General features: G+C 38.4%; 1 protein-coding gene across 1 annotated transcript; it reads left to right on the top strand.

The window, feature by feature from the left end:
* The first annotated feature begins 569 nt into the window (after positions 1-569).
* On the top strand, positions 570-10,902 carry LOC133576935 (uncharacterized). The gene is made up of 6 exons (XM_061930365.2): positions 570-714; positions 800-880; positions 3,976-4,335; positions 8,069-8,187; positions 8,304-8,343; positions 10,059-10,902. Exons 1-6 carry the CDS (start codon positions 672-674, stop codon positions 10,664-10,666), a joined length of 1,251 nt encoding a protein of 416 aa, XP_061786349.2. The 5' UTR covers positions 570-671; the 3' UTR covers positions 10,667-10,902.
* Positions 10,903-13,099: the final 2,197 nt, after the last annotated feature.

Genomic DNA, 13,099 nt, shown 5'->3' with positions numbered 1-13,099 from the left:
CCAGAAGATTTCTTTGTGATTTTCACATACAAATGAAGCATTCTGGTGCATTCTGACAAAATAATGAAGACAAAATAGAACATTGCATAGGTTTGTAGAGAACTATATACATTATGCACACTGAAGGCATGATGCCAACATAGGTTTGCAGAGAACTATATACAATATATATATATATATATATATATATATATATATATATATATATATATATATATATATATATATTCAGTACTATTGAAGATCTTTGCTCCTTCTCAACTCTGTGGTAATATTCTTTTAACAAAATACAACCAATAGTACGTTAATGTTAAATCTTACTTGTGAAAAGTAATCCCCCGATTCCTATTTTCAACAGTCCGCTCATTTGAGCAGGAAAACGCTGAATACCATCTTTGTTTTCTACCTGTCAGTTTAGGCTGCTCGCCGGCTCCTCATCACCACTTCAAGATGGCGGCCCAATTTCTCGCGTCACAGCAGCCAATGCTGCGTCTACTAATAACATGTCTATGGCTGTGGACACCTCCATGCTCCGGTCCAGTAGGTGGCGGTATATTCTTTCTAAATGACAATTTCAACCCACCAGAGAACTAAAGAAGAAGAAGAGGCTGCGAGTGCGAACTTTAATACAAAGAAAAGGACCAACATGGCGGAAGTTCAGTGAAAGTCTGATGTTACGAATATTGACGCGGGAGTTAAAAGTCCGTGGCGCTGGTATTGGCTGGAACAAACTTTTCATACAACATAAACTAAGTATTGTGTTTTACAAGATTGATGTACCTGGCTTTGAACAATGTAGGATTTGCCGCGCCGCAATCAAAAGACCACGTTGCTGACAAGAAGCTGGCTAACATTCAGAAGACAAACTGTCCATTACCAGGTAAATTCATCATTTCATAAAATCTCCTAAGCATGTGCTGAAGAGACTGGCCGATGTTTACCGAGTGTTGTCGAGCGGACTCGATGCCGAGTCAAGTTTCTATGAAGAAGAAAAAGAAAAAAAAAGAGTTGCTGGTCGCCTGACAGATGAAAATCGGGTCAAACTTCTAACTGTCACTGCAATGACGTCACGCAAGTTACGGACATGCGCTCTGAAACTTTTAATTAGGCGATTTACTGTATGAAAAAAAAAATTGAAAATGAATTTTACCTTTGCAACCTCATTATACTATTGTCTAAGTTTTATATTCATAAATGTACGTTTCTCAATACCCGACCTGTTTTTTGTGCCTTTTAAAAAAAATAATTAGAACTCTACGTTAAAACACTCTCTACCTCTAACAACCAAATCGCTGTGAAAACGATGATGCTGTGTTCCAAATTTAAATTATTTACTGAACTTGTGTGAGCCTATGGCTTTGCACTTTGTTTACCATGAATTGATTTACTTGGACCCCGGCTTAAGCAAGTTGAAAAACTTATTCGGATGTTACCATTTAGTGGTCAATTGTACGGAATATGTACTGTACTGTGCAATCTACTAATAGTTTCAATCAATCAATCAAAAGTTTGTTATATACACTGCAAAAACTGAAATCTAAGTAAGATTAAATATATTAAATAAGGGTAATATTTGCTTATTTTCTGTCTGATTAGATAAATCTTCTCACTAACCAGATTTTATGTTAGTGTTTTACTTGTTTTAAGTGTTTTGGTCCTAAATTGTCTCAGTGAGATATTACAGCTTGTTGCTGAGCTTTCTTTCTTTCTTTAGTTTATTTCAAACATGAACACACTTACAGCATAATACATCACACAATTTCATATAATTTCATTTTACATCATGTCCGAAAAGGAGTAGGAAGAAGCAAAGCTTATTTAATCCTACCCCTTTCCCACTTCAGAGCGTTTACAAATATATAGAATCATTTACTGACCTTTTTGTATAATAAAATAACATCTATGAATTAGTATACACAACAGTTTTGTAATATTTAATTAATTAATTCAGCCATTATTAACATATTGAGATGAAGAATATCTTATTTTCAATAAGGTTGGAAATATTTCTCATAATTCTTCTTCTTTGTACTTTGTAAGCACTATTCATTTGAACAACCTCTTGAACTGGATCATATCAGTACAATGTTTAACTTCTTTACTTAATCCATTCCATCATTTAAATCCACATACTGATATGCTAAAAGTTCTAAATGTTGTATGTGAATACAAATGTTTTAAATTATTTTTTCCTCTAAGGTTATATTTCTCCTCTTTAGTAGAGAAGAATTGTTGTACATTCTTTGGTAGCAGGTTATAGTTTGCTTTGTACAAAATTTTAGCTGTTTGCAATTTTACCAAATCATCAAACTTTAATATTTTTGACTCAATAAATAATGTATTATTCTAATTGATCTTTTTTGTAACACGGTTAGCGAATGTAGCACACATTTGTAGTTATTTCCTCATATTTCTGCACAATAACTCCGATATGTAACACTAGCGAGCAGTAGAGAATATGAAGTGATTTTTGGCCCAGGACGTATTTTGCTTTATTCATTATTTAAATATTTTTTGCCACCTTATGTTGTATGTTTTGTATATGAGCTTTCCAGTTCATTTTATCATCTATTAATACTCCCAAAAATCTGGTTTCTTTTACCCTTTCGATGTCTACTCCGTCTATTTGTATTCGTGTATGATGCTCTTTTCTACTGTTACCAAATAACATTATTTTAGTTTTACTGAGATTCAAAGATGGTCTGTTTTTGTCAAACCATCTTTTTAATGTGTTAATTTCTTCTGTTATTATTTGTATTATCTTCTGTGTGTTCTCTCCTGAACAGAAAGCAGTTGTGTCGTCTGCAAATAAAACTAACTTTAAGTCCTTTGTAACTTTACAAATGTCGTTTATATAAAGATTAAACAATCTTGGTCCCAGTATTGATCCCTGGGGTACACCACAGGATATATCTAGCCGTGTTGACATATTTTCACCCATCTTCACATATGTTGGTTAAATAGCTTCTTACCCAATTCAATACCAAACATCTGATGCCATATCGTTCTAATTTTCGTATTAAAATATCATGATTAATTGTGTCAAATTATTTTGTTAAGTCCATGAATACTGCGGCCGCACATTCTTTACCATCTATGGCATTGGTAATTTCCTCTGTTATTTTGGTTAATGCTATTGATGTTGAGATATTTGCTCGGAATCTATATTGGTTCTCCACGAGCGTCCCACTTTTGTTGATAAATAAATCTAATTGACTAATGAATAATTTTTCCATGATTTTGGAGAATTGTGGAAGTACATCCCTACTCCTGAGTATAAGTCGCACCCTCGCGCAAACTATGAAAAAAACCGGGACTTATAGTCAGAAAAATACGATAATCATATATTGTGTCTAACTGGGTCTGCTGAAATTACCCCCCCTTCCTTCAGAAGCAGCCTCAGTGATGTAACCAGGGACCTCCCGAATAAATAGAGGAGCACGTGGGCTGTGCCTTAGGGCAGTGGTTCTCAATCTTTTTTCAGTGATGTACCCCCTGTGAATTTTTTTTAAATTCAAGTACCCCCTAATCAGAGCAAAGCATTTTTGGTTGAAAAAAAGAGATAAAGAAGTAAAATACAGCACTATGTCATCAGTTTCTGATTTATTAAATTGTATAACAGTGCAAAATATTGCTCATTTGTAGTGGTCTTTCTTGAACTATTTGGAAAAAAAAGATAGGTATTTATTTATATTTATAAAGGATTTTTGAATTGTTGCTATTTTTAGAATATTTTAAAAAAATCTCACATACCCCTTGGCATACCTTCAAGTACCCCCAGGGGTACGTGTACCCCCATTTGAGAACCACTGCCTTAGGGCGTAGGTTGGAACTGTAACTGAGTGTACAGCCCAATACGTCTCTCCTCATTGAGCAAATTTGAACTCTGTCTCTGCATGATTCCTTGCTTCTTGTCTGTTTAATATATGTCATCAGTGTTTGAACCTGACAATGACCTCCTCTTATGTCATCCAGAAAGGACATCCACTGACCCTGCGTCCGCAGCCATGCCAAATTACCTGTCGACAGCGTTCAGTGCCCAGATAACCACAACTATGGACACTGTCCTCCGAACCGCCGTGTTGGAGATCACGGAAATATTTGACAAATGCATGCGAGACTATTGCATGGAGCTGACGGCGAAAGACGAGATGATAGCCCTGCTGGAAATTAAGTTGCAGAAAACGGAGCATTTGCTGAAGAAACGCATGGACGGAGACGGGTGTGACGCAACAGCAGCGGGCGACACGACAAAGTGTGATGATGAGCGTGAAGGAGAGGACAAAGAGGCCTTGGTAACTTCTAGCCAAACTTCATGTGAGATGCCATCTGAAGGTACCATGTTCCTCTTAAGAACTCCATCCATTCTCTACCACTTGTCCCTTACAGGGTCGCACTGGGTGCTGGAGCCTATCCCAGCTGACTGTTTTCCTTAAATAATGAAAACATTCACTTGAACAAATACACTTCTGGAACAGTTCATTTTTTGCATTTGAGGATGGTGTGACTTGGTGGCTGGAATTCCCTTTACTTACTGAAATATCCATACCACCGATGCTAGATCTTTATTTTCTAATATCGATTCTCAAATCAAAATATCGATACTTTTGATACTTTATAAACTTATTTCAGGGTGTCCAAACTTTTTCCACCAAAGGCCGCATACTGAAAGGTCAAAGTATGCACATGCCATACTGTACTTTTTTTGCTAAAATGCTAAAAACTGAAAAAGTTTGGACACACCTTCTCCTCATTCAATGTGTTTTCTTTATTTTCATGACTATTTACATTGTAGATAGTCACATCAAAACTATGAATGAACACATGTGGATAGGGATGATGTTTGATAAGAAATTATCGAGTTTGAGCCTCTTATCGAACCGATTCCTTATCGAGTCCAGATAGGTTGTTGTATATGGGGAAAAAACACACAATATTTGGTTTAACAAAAGCTCACTATTATTATATAAGAACAATATTAAATCTAATAAATAAATAAATAAATATTGACTGTTACCCCCCTAAAAAAATAAAATAAAATAAATAAATATTGACTGTTGTTACTCAAAGTATATTAAGTGGTATTTTTCAGAAAAACAAATATATACAGTAACACAAAAACATCCTGTCTCTGTGATCACTATAGGTGTATAAATAATAACATAGTGTTAAATAAAATCAGTCCCTTGGGCACAAAACTGAAAATATTACAGCTCTCCAAAAAGTGCACTTCTGCTGCTATTGGAACATACTAACTACACACACTATGACACTATATACAGTAACGTTATCAGACACATACAAAAAGGCTCACGTTAACGTTACCGTTAGCCACTGACTATGCTTAGGTAACGTTAGTCTAGTTAAAGGGGAACATTATCACAATTTCAGAATTTTTAAAACCATTAAAAATCAGTTCCCAGTGGCTTATTATATTTTTCGAAGTTTTTTTCAAAATTTTACCCATCACGCAATATCCCTAAAAAAAGCTTCAAAGTGCCTGATTTTAACCACCCGTCCATTTTCCTGTGACGTCACATAGTGAAGCCAACACAAACAAACATGGCGGAAAGAACAGCAAGCTATAGCGACATTAGCTCGGATTCAGACTCGGATTTCAGCGGCTTAAGCGATTCAACAGATTACGCATGTATTGAAACGGATGGTTGTAGTGTGGAGGCAGGTAGCGAAAACGAAATTGAAGAAGAAACTGAAGCTATTGAGCCATATCGGTTTGAACCGTATGCAAGCGAAACCGACAAACGACACGACAGCCAGCGACACGGGAGAAAGTGAGGACGAATTCGGCGATCGCCTTCTAACCAACGATTGGTATGTGTTTGTTTGGCATTAAAGGAAACTAACAACTATGAACTAGGTTTACAGCATATGAAATACATTTGGCAACAACATGCACTTTGAGAGTGCAGACAGCCCAATTTTCATCAATTAATATATTCTGTAGACATACCCTCATGTCAGCAGGCCAGGGAAGCTAGGGTCGATATTCTTCTCTTGATCATCTTCGGGACAGTGTGAGCCAAGACATCCAGGGGGTTTAGCTCGCTCGTCTGCGGGAACAAACTGCCGCCATTGCTTGCCGTGCTACCGAGGTCCTTTGTCCCTGAATTGCTCACACACTCCGGCAGATTCAATGGGGGTCTGGCGGCAGATTTCTTTGACTTTATCGTTGGAAATGCATCTGCTTTGAGTGTCGCAGGATATCCACACATTCTTGCCATCTCTGTCGTAGCATAGCTTTCGTCGGTAAAGTGTGCGGAACAAACGTCCAATTTCTTGCCACTTTCGCATCTTTGGGCCACTGGTGCAACTTGAATTCGTCCCTGTTCGTGTTGTTACACCCTCCGACAACACACCGACGAGGCATGATGTCTCCAAGGTACGGAAAACAGTCGAAAAAAACGGAAAATAACAGAGCTGATTTGACTCAGTTTTTGAGAAAATGGCGGATTGCTTCCTGATGCGACGTCACATTGTGACGTCATCGCTCCGAGAGCGAATATTAGAAAGGCGTTTAATTCGCCAAAATTCACTCATTTAGAGTTCGGAAATCGGTTAAAAAAATATATGGTCTTTTTTCTGCAACATCAAGGTATATATTGACGCTTACATAGGTCTGGTGATAATGTTCCCCTTTAACATTACTGCAGTCCTGGTTGACATAAGAGCTAACGTTACTACAAGTGAGCAGATATGGATATTAACCGGCAACAGTTAACGTTAGTTGCTCAACGACGTCACCGCCACTGTAGCTGGGACTTGGGCAGCTGGCAGAAGAAGAGGGGCGTTCTTTGTCGTCTCTGCCGCTGCTTCTCCGCGTGTCGAAGACACGACACGGTTCTTGAACTTTCAGGTTATGCGCAGCCTGAACATGTTTCAACATGCTTGTTGTGCTCCCCCTCTTACACGAGAGCGAAGCCTGGCAATAATTGCATATTACTGCTTCCTCTTTTTTTTTGGGTGAAATTAAGCCATGCCTTGGAGCGCTTTTTCCAGTCCATTTTTTTTCCTGCTTTCCCCACCTGCGCCTAATGACTGAGCTACGTGACGTCATTTCTTGTGATGTCCCACGGGGCATTTCTTGTCGGGACGGGATTTGTTCCCAGGGATTCGAATAAAGAACCAACTCTTTTTCTTTACTATAGTGGTCTTGACAACTGGTACCAGTTCTCAAAAAGGGATTCGAGTCAGAGGACTCGGTTCTTTTCTTATCGAACAACCGGGGAAAACCGGTTTCGAGCATCATCCCTACATGTGGAATTATGTACTTAACAAAAAAAAAGGTGAAATAACTGACAACTTGTCTTTATATTCTAGTTTATTCAAAATAGCCACAATTTTCTCTGATTACTGCTTTGCACACTCTTGGCATTCTCTCCATGAGCTTCAAGCACACATGTGAAGTGAAAACCATTTCAGGTGACTACCTCTTGAAGCTCATGGAGAGAATGCCAAGAGTGTGCAAAGCAGTAATCAGAGCAAGGGGTGGTCATTTTATTTATTTATATATGTCTGTCTGTCTCTGTCTTCTCTCTCTCTCTCTCTCTCTCTCTCTCTCTCTCTCTCTCTCTCTCTCTCTCTCTCTCTCTCTCTCTATCTCTCTATCTCTCTATCTCTCTATCTCTCTATCTCTCTATCTCTCTCTCTATCTCTCTCTCTCTCTCTATCTATCGGTATCGCCGATGCCAGCCTAAATTTTTCTCGGTATTGCACATCACGACCCTTTACTATGACATGTGATTACATTAAAGCATAAACAGCAAACATGGCACCTTTTTTAAAGCTTACATTTATTGGGAAATACGGCATAGAATATTACATTTGACAAACAATCTGATGAATTACAATAAGACATTTTTTGGGGGAAAATTTGTGGGATTTATTTTAAAAGAATGAGAGCACAAGGTGAGGCTGTATTAACATTAAATTATATGAATTATAAATATGAGGCATATTATTGGTCAATATATTGTCATTCATACAAATTATCCAAAATAAATACAATGCTTTTTTTTAAAGGTATAGTAAATTTTTTATTTTTTTGCAGTTCCTGCTGAGTGTAGCTTGGAGGACGTGACCAAAGACTCCAGTACTGTTTGTCCCGTTACACTGCGCCACTTCTCCATTCCACTGCAACCCTGTCCACACCCACTCGGCAAAAGTAAGGTGAGAAAAATGGCTTTGTACTGAGGAAAGTATTTGATTTGACACACAGCTTTTGGGGAACTGTTTGACGAATCATTTGAAGTGCAAGTTAGTAAAGAGTCTTGTTTGTATTTCAGCTGCAGAGTCGCCGACATTCAAAGAACGGAACAAAAAAAGGTTTGTTCAGATTTGTATTGTGTACATTTACATGATTCACGACACCGGTATGTTTTAGTGCTTTCATGGTCGAGTTTACTGACAAATATAAGTAAGAACTTTACACTACTTTATATTAGAAATGACTACGGTGTCAGCACAGACTACAAAGTCATAGTCGAGTCATACCAAAGACTATAAAAATGGGAGCCATTACCTCCCTGCTTGGCACTCAGCATCAAGGGTTGGAATTGGGGGTTAAATCAACAAAAATGATTCCCGGGCGCGGTCACCGCTGCTGCTCACTGCTCCCCTCACCTCCCAGGGGGTGATCACAGTCAAATGCAGAGAATAATTTTCGCCACACCAAGTGTGTGTGTGACTATCACTGGTGCTTTAACTTTAAAGGCGGATGCGCGCACATTTTCAGGACTTATGCAGATCCCAAATACAGATCAGCAGGTACAAGAAGGTAAGAAAAGTTGCTTTTGCATAATATTGCGAAACAAAACGCCAGATAAAATGTCTTACCTTATACACACACCATAATAATACTCCTATGTTGAAGCACAGTACAATCCATCAAGCGGTGTGGATTCATAGCTTTCCAAAGTCCTACTAAAACATTTTCATAGATTGTTGAGCGCCGTGTGTAATGTTGTATATTTTCAATGGAACATATAAAATGTTGGTGTTGTTTACTTGAGTCATATTGCAGTCTACACTAGGGGTGTAACGGTACACAAAAATTTCGGTTCGGTACGTACCTCGGTTTAGAAGTCATGGTTCGGTTCATTTTCGGTACAGTAAGAAAACAACAACATATACATTTTTGGGTTATTTATTTACCAAATTTGTAAACAATGGCTTTATCCTTTTAACAATGGGAACACTATAATAATTCTGCCCACGTTAATCAACATTAAACTCCCTCAAGTTGTTGCTCAGACTAAATAAAATGACAAAACTTTTCCTCTACATATAAAAAGTGCAACATTAAACAGTTTCAAGTCAACTCATCATGCTTAATTTATTACAGCATTTGGGAAGCCTGTAGTTGATTTATTATGTAAATGTTATATTTTTATCAACATGTGATAGCAGGGACCCTGCCATTCAAAACTAGGCTGCTACATTACTAATGATTAATGTAACAATAGCTGAAAAAATAGTACGATAGCAATAGGAGAAACTATTCATTCCTGAACACCATGGAGTTCATGTAGGCCTAATGATGCACTTCCATTATTATATCAACTATCAGAGACAGAAACTCTTCATTTAACATAATGTCCTTTTTTGCTGTTTCAACACAGAAAAATGTAAAGTGAAATAACAGACAGACAGGGCTTTGCTGTCCGTAACACACACACACACACACACACCGCAAAATGAGCTAACGTTACGCTAAAAGCGAATTAGCCTTCACCTCAAGCCAGGACTGCGAGCGAGCTGAGCTGCCTTTTATATTTCTAGAAGGTCAACGGGCTCATAGCGATGTTACTAGTAGTTGACTGGAAGGTGTTTATTATCATTTGGGGAGAGTCCGCTGCCTGATGCTTACCTGCCGTACATTAGGCGCACCGGATTATAAGGCGCACTGTCGAGTTTTGAGAAAATGAAAGGATTTTAAGTGCGCCGTATAGTCCGAAAAATACCGTACCTTTTTTGTGAGATAGGTGCTTAAAAATGACTATTTTTTGAAATACAGAGTTGTTGTTCTTCTACACACACAGGTTCTTTGCTAAAAAAAAGTCCAAAACATTCTGAGGACAGACGTCTGACAAAAGGTCAGCGAAGACGTCATTTACCAGGAAGAAAACACAAAAGCTTGCTCCCGGATGATATTAAGGAGGAACGTTTAGAGCGACCGGTCAAAACGGCGTGTCGCAGAAGTGCGAGACTTCTATCAGGAGAAGAGCAGCAGCACCCGGCGGGAGACAAGACACCGGCAGCAGAAAGTGAAACAAGTCTGACTGTAGAGCAGGTGAAAGATGACAAAACAACGGAGGTTGACTTCAGGTGGATGGCACCGATAGAAGACCCAGAGGAACTAGAGCTGAGCAACAGTCCAAGCCAAGGAGCAGATTGCAACTCTGCTCCAAATGAAGTCCAGACCAAACTGACATGGCAGGACATGGGCGAGCGGTCTGGCACTGGCTTCATCTGCTTGGTGTGCAGGAAGCAGGTGGGCAGCAGGCTTGGCTTGATTGGACACTTTCGCATCCACACGGGGGAGAAACCCGTCCACTGCTACACGTGTCCCATGGCCTTCCGCACGTCCTCCCAGTTATGCAGGCACAACAAGAAGATGCACCCTGCCCTCAAAGAACCTGCGTCTTAGCCATGTGGGAGAAGTTGATTCATAAGAGACAGTCGTGTATGAACTAGCGTCACAAGGACTGTGCAGGTCTCTGCCAGTCTTGTGGGAAAGCGTTCCACACCAGAGGATAACTCACAACAAATGAATATCTGTATCAGTAAGCAAGTCAGCAGTTCTTGTTCTTTTGTTTTGCATGTTTGTGTCTAACTCAGTTTTTTTGTTATCATTTTGGTGGGTTGAATAAACTCTTTATCAATTCTGAAAGAATGTTGTCATTTGTAAATGAACAGTTCTAAATAAGCAGTTAATAATAATAATAATAATAATAATAATAATAATAATAATATTAGATTTTATTTGTTAAAAAAAAAGAAGAAGCACTTTATATTGAGTAAACAACTTCAAAATGCAAGAGTGTATTAAAAAAAATAAAAATAAAAAGATAATAAAAAAAACTAACTAGAACAGCCAAATAGCTAAAACTAGTATGCATACATCTAATAAAATGTTTTTTTTTAAAAGAAGGGTTTTTAAGCCTTTTTTAAAAGCATCCACAGTCTGTGGTGCCCTCAGGTGGTCAGGGAGAGCGTTCCACAGACTGGGAGCGGCGTAGCAGAAAGCCCGGTCTCCCATAGTTCGTAGCTTTGTCCTCGGAGGTTGGAGGAGGTTAGCCTGTCCGGAGCGGAGCAGTTATTCAATTTCATTGTTGTGAGGGCCATCATTTAGGAAGGATCGGGGCCCCAGACTTCTCCATATGTATAAACGTGGATTTGTGCATGACTGTATATGTACATCTATGTTTATGCGTGTATGCAGGCACGTGCACACATAGGGCCCTATGGGTGCTTGAGCCCCTGCCCTTTTTTGCCTCGTCTTAAAAAGTGCCCTCTGCCTGTGTGTGTGTGTGTTTTTTTTCCGTTTTTTTCTTTAAATAACATTAATAAATTCCTGTCAGGGATGTAAAAGAACAGCGGTACAAAAACTCCACGTTTTCTTGTAATACCGGGTTGTTTGAGCCTGCCGCTTCCGCCAGAGAGGGAGAGAGAGGGCGAGTGAGTGAGTAAGTGAGAGGAGAGAGAGCCAACTGCGCCCCTGAGGAGACGTCACGTGACAGTGGAGCAACTTGAACCTGTGAGTTATGGTCTAGTCGCCGTCCACTTATTCAGCATCTTATATGGGTAATATTTCAGAAAAACGCTGTATTATTCTATTATTCAATGTGTCAGCTTCTGTTTTTGCCGTACGTCGGAGCACGGCGCATCAATTGAGCACGGCACATCAATTCCGCACAGAGCAGAGCAGATCGTGCGGGACAGGAAGTAGTGTACAAAATACAAAATAAAATACCAGGTTAATTTTCAAAATAAAATGCACTGTGTTTACGGCGGATCACATTTCTCTCACAGTAGAGGTTTAGATATAAAGTTTATTGTGACTTTGCTATTACTGTGTGGGTTAACAAAATAATAATGATAATAATAATAATAATAATAAGAATAATGATAATGATTATAATAATAATAGGTATTATTATTATTATTATTAATAATAATTATAATTTCAGCATTCTAGGGATATAAGATGTAGGTTATCTGTTAGGAATATTACCATCTGTATTTAAACTTGATTCATGTTGATTATGCCTGCAGCACAATGCCAAAAAAAGAAAGGATACAGAAAAGGAATGAGAAGGAGCGCCAGGAAGCAGCTAAGGGTAGCAGACCTCTTAATGCATGGCTAAAACCAAGTACTAGCATCATGGAAGCCCTGAATTTACATTGAGGAGCATATTTGGGTATGGGTGGCCTCCATCCTACAGCCCTCTACTGGCCCCTGGTCCATATTTTTGGCCCTGTATTGCGTTTCAGTTGTTTAGTCTGAGCATTAAGTGAGAAAGACCATAAGTTACAACTTGATGGTGTTTTCATCAAGTTAAGGGAAGAAGGACAGATTTTCTCATTGAAGTTTTTTTTCCATTTGAGTATTTATTTATTTATTTATTTTTTTTCAAAGTTCATGTTGCACTGTTCAATGTTCAATATTAAAGTGCTTATCTTTAACAATAAATAGCCTAATAATAAACCAGTGTTTTGTTGCTTTTCATGTCTTCCAAGCCTATGATAATGTAAATTAACTCATTATGACAATAATTTGTTGACACAAAAGAAATGGCAATCACTTTTACCTACAAAGGACACACAGCTAAGTAGTTAGCTTCCTATTAGCAAATTTAATTTTACATTAATTTCCATATTGTGTAAAGGACCAAAAAAAAATGTCCTGCCCTTTTCTGACTTTGAGCCCCTGCCCCTCTATAATCATGTGCACGTCCCTGCGTGTATGTGTATGCATGTGTGTATATACTGCATATATATATGTGTGTGTGTGTATAAATATATATATACACTTGTGTATATATACACATTTGTGTCACACTTGTTTCTTCAGCATTGT

The sequence above is a fragment of the Nerophis lumbriciformis genome, linkage group LG36 (assembly GCF_033978685.3).
Source record: "Nerophis lumbriciformis linkage group LG36, RoL_Nlum_v2.1, whole genome shotgun sequence".
Classification (NCBI taxonomy): domain Eukaryota; kingdom Metazoa; phylum Chordata; class Actinopteri; order Syngnathiformes; family Syngnathidae; genus Nerophis; species Nerophis lumbriciformis.
Note: the sequence above shows the minus strand (reverse complement) of the source record. Positions and strands in the feature narration are given on the sequence as shown.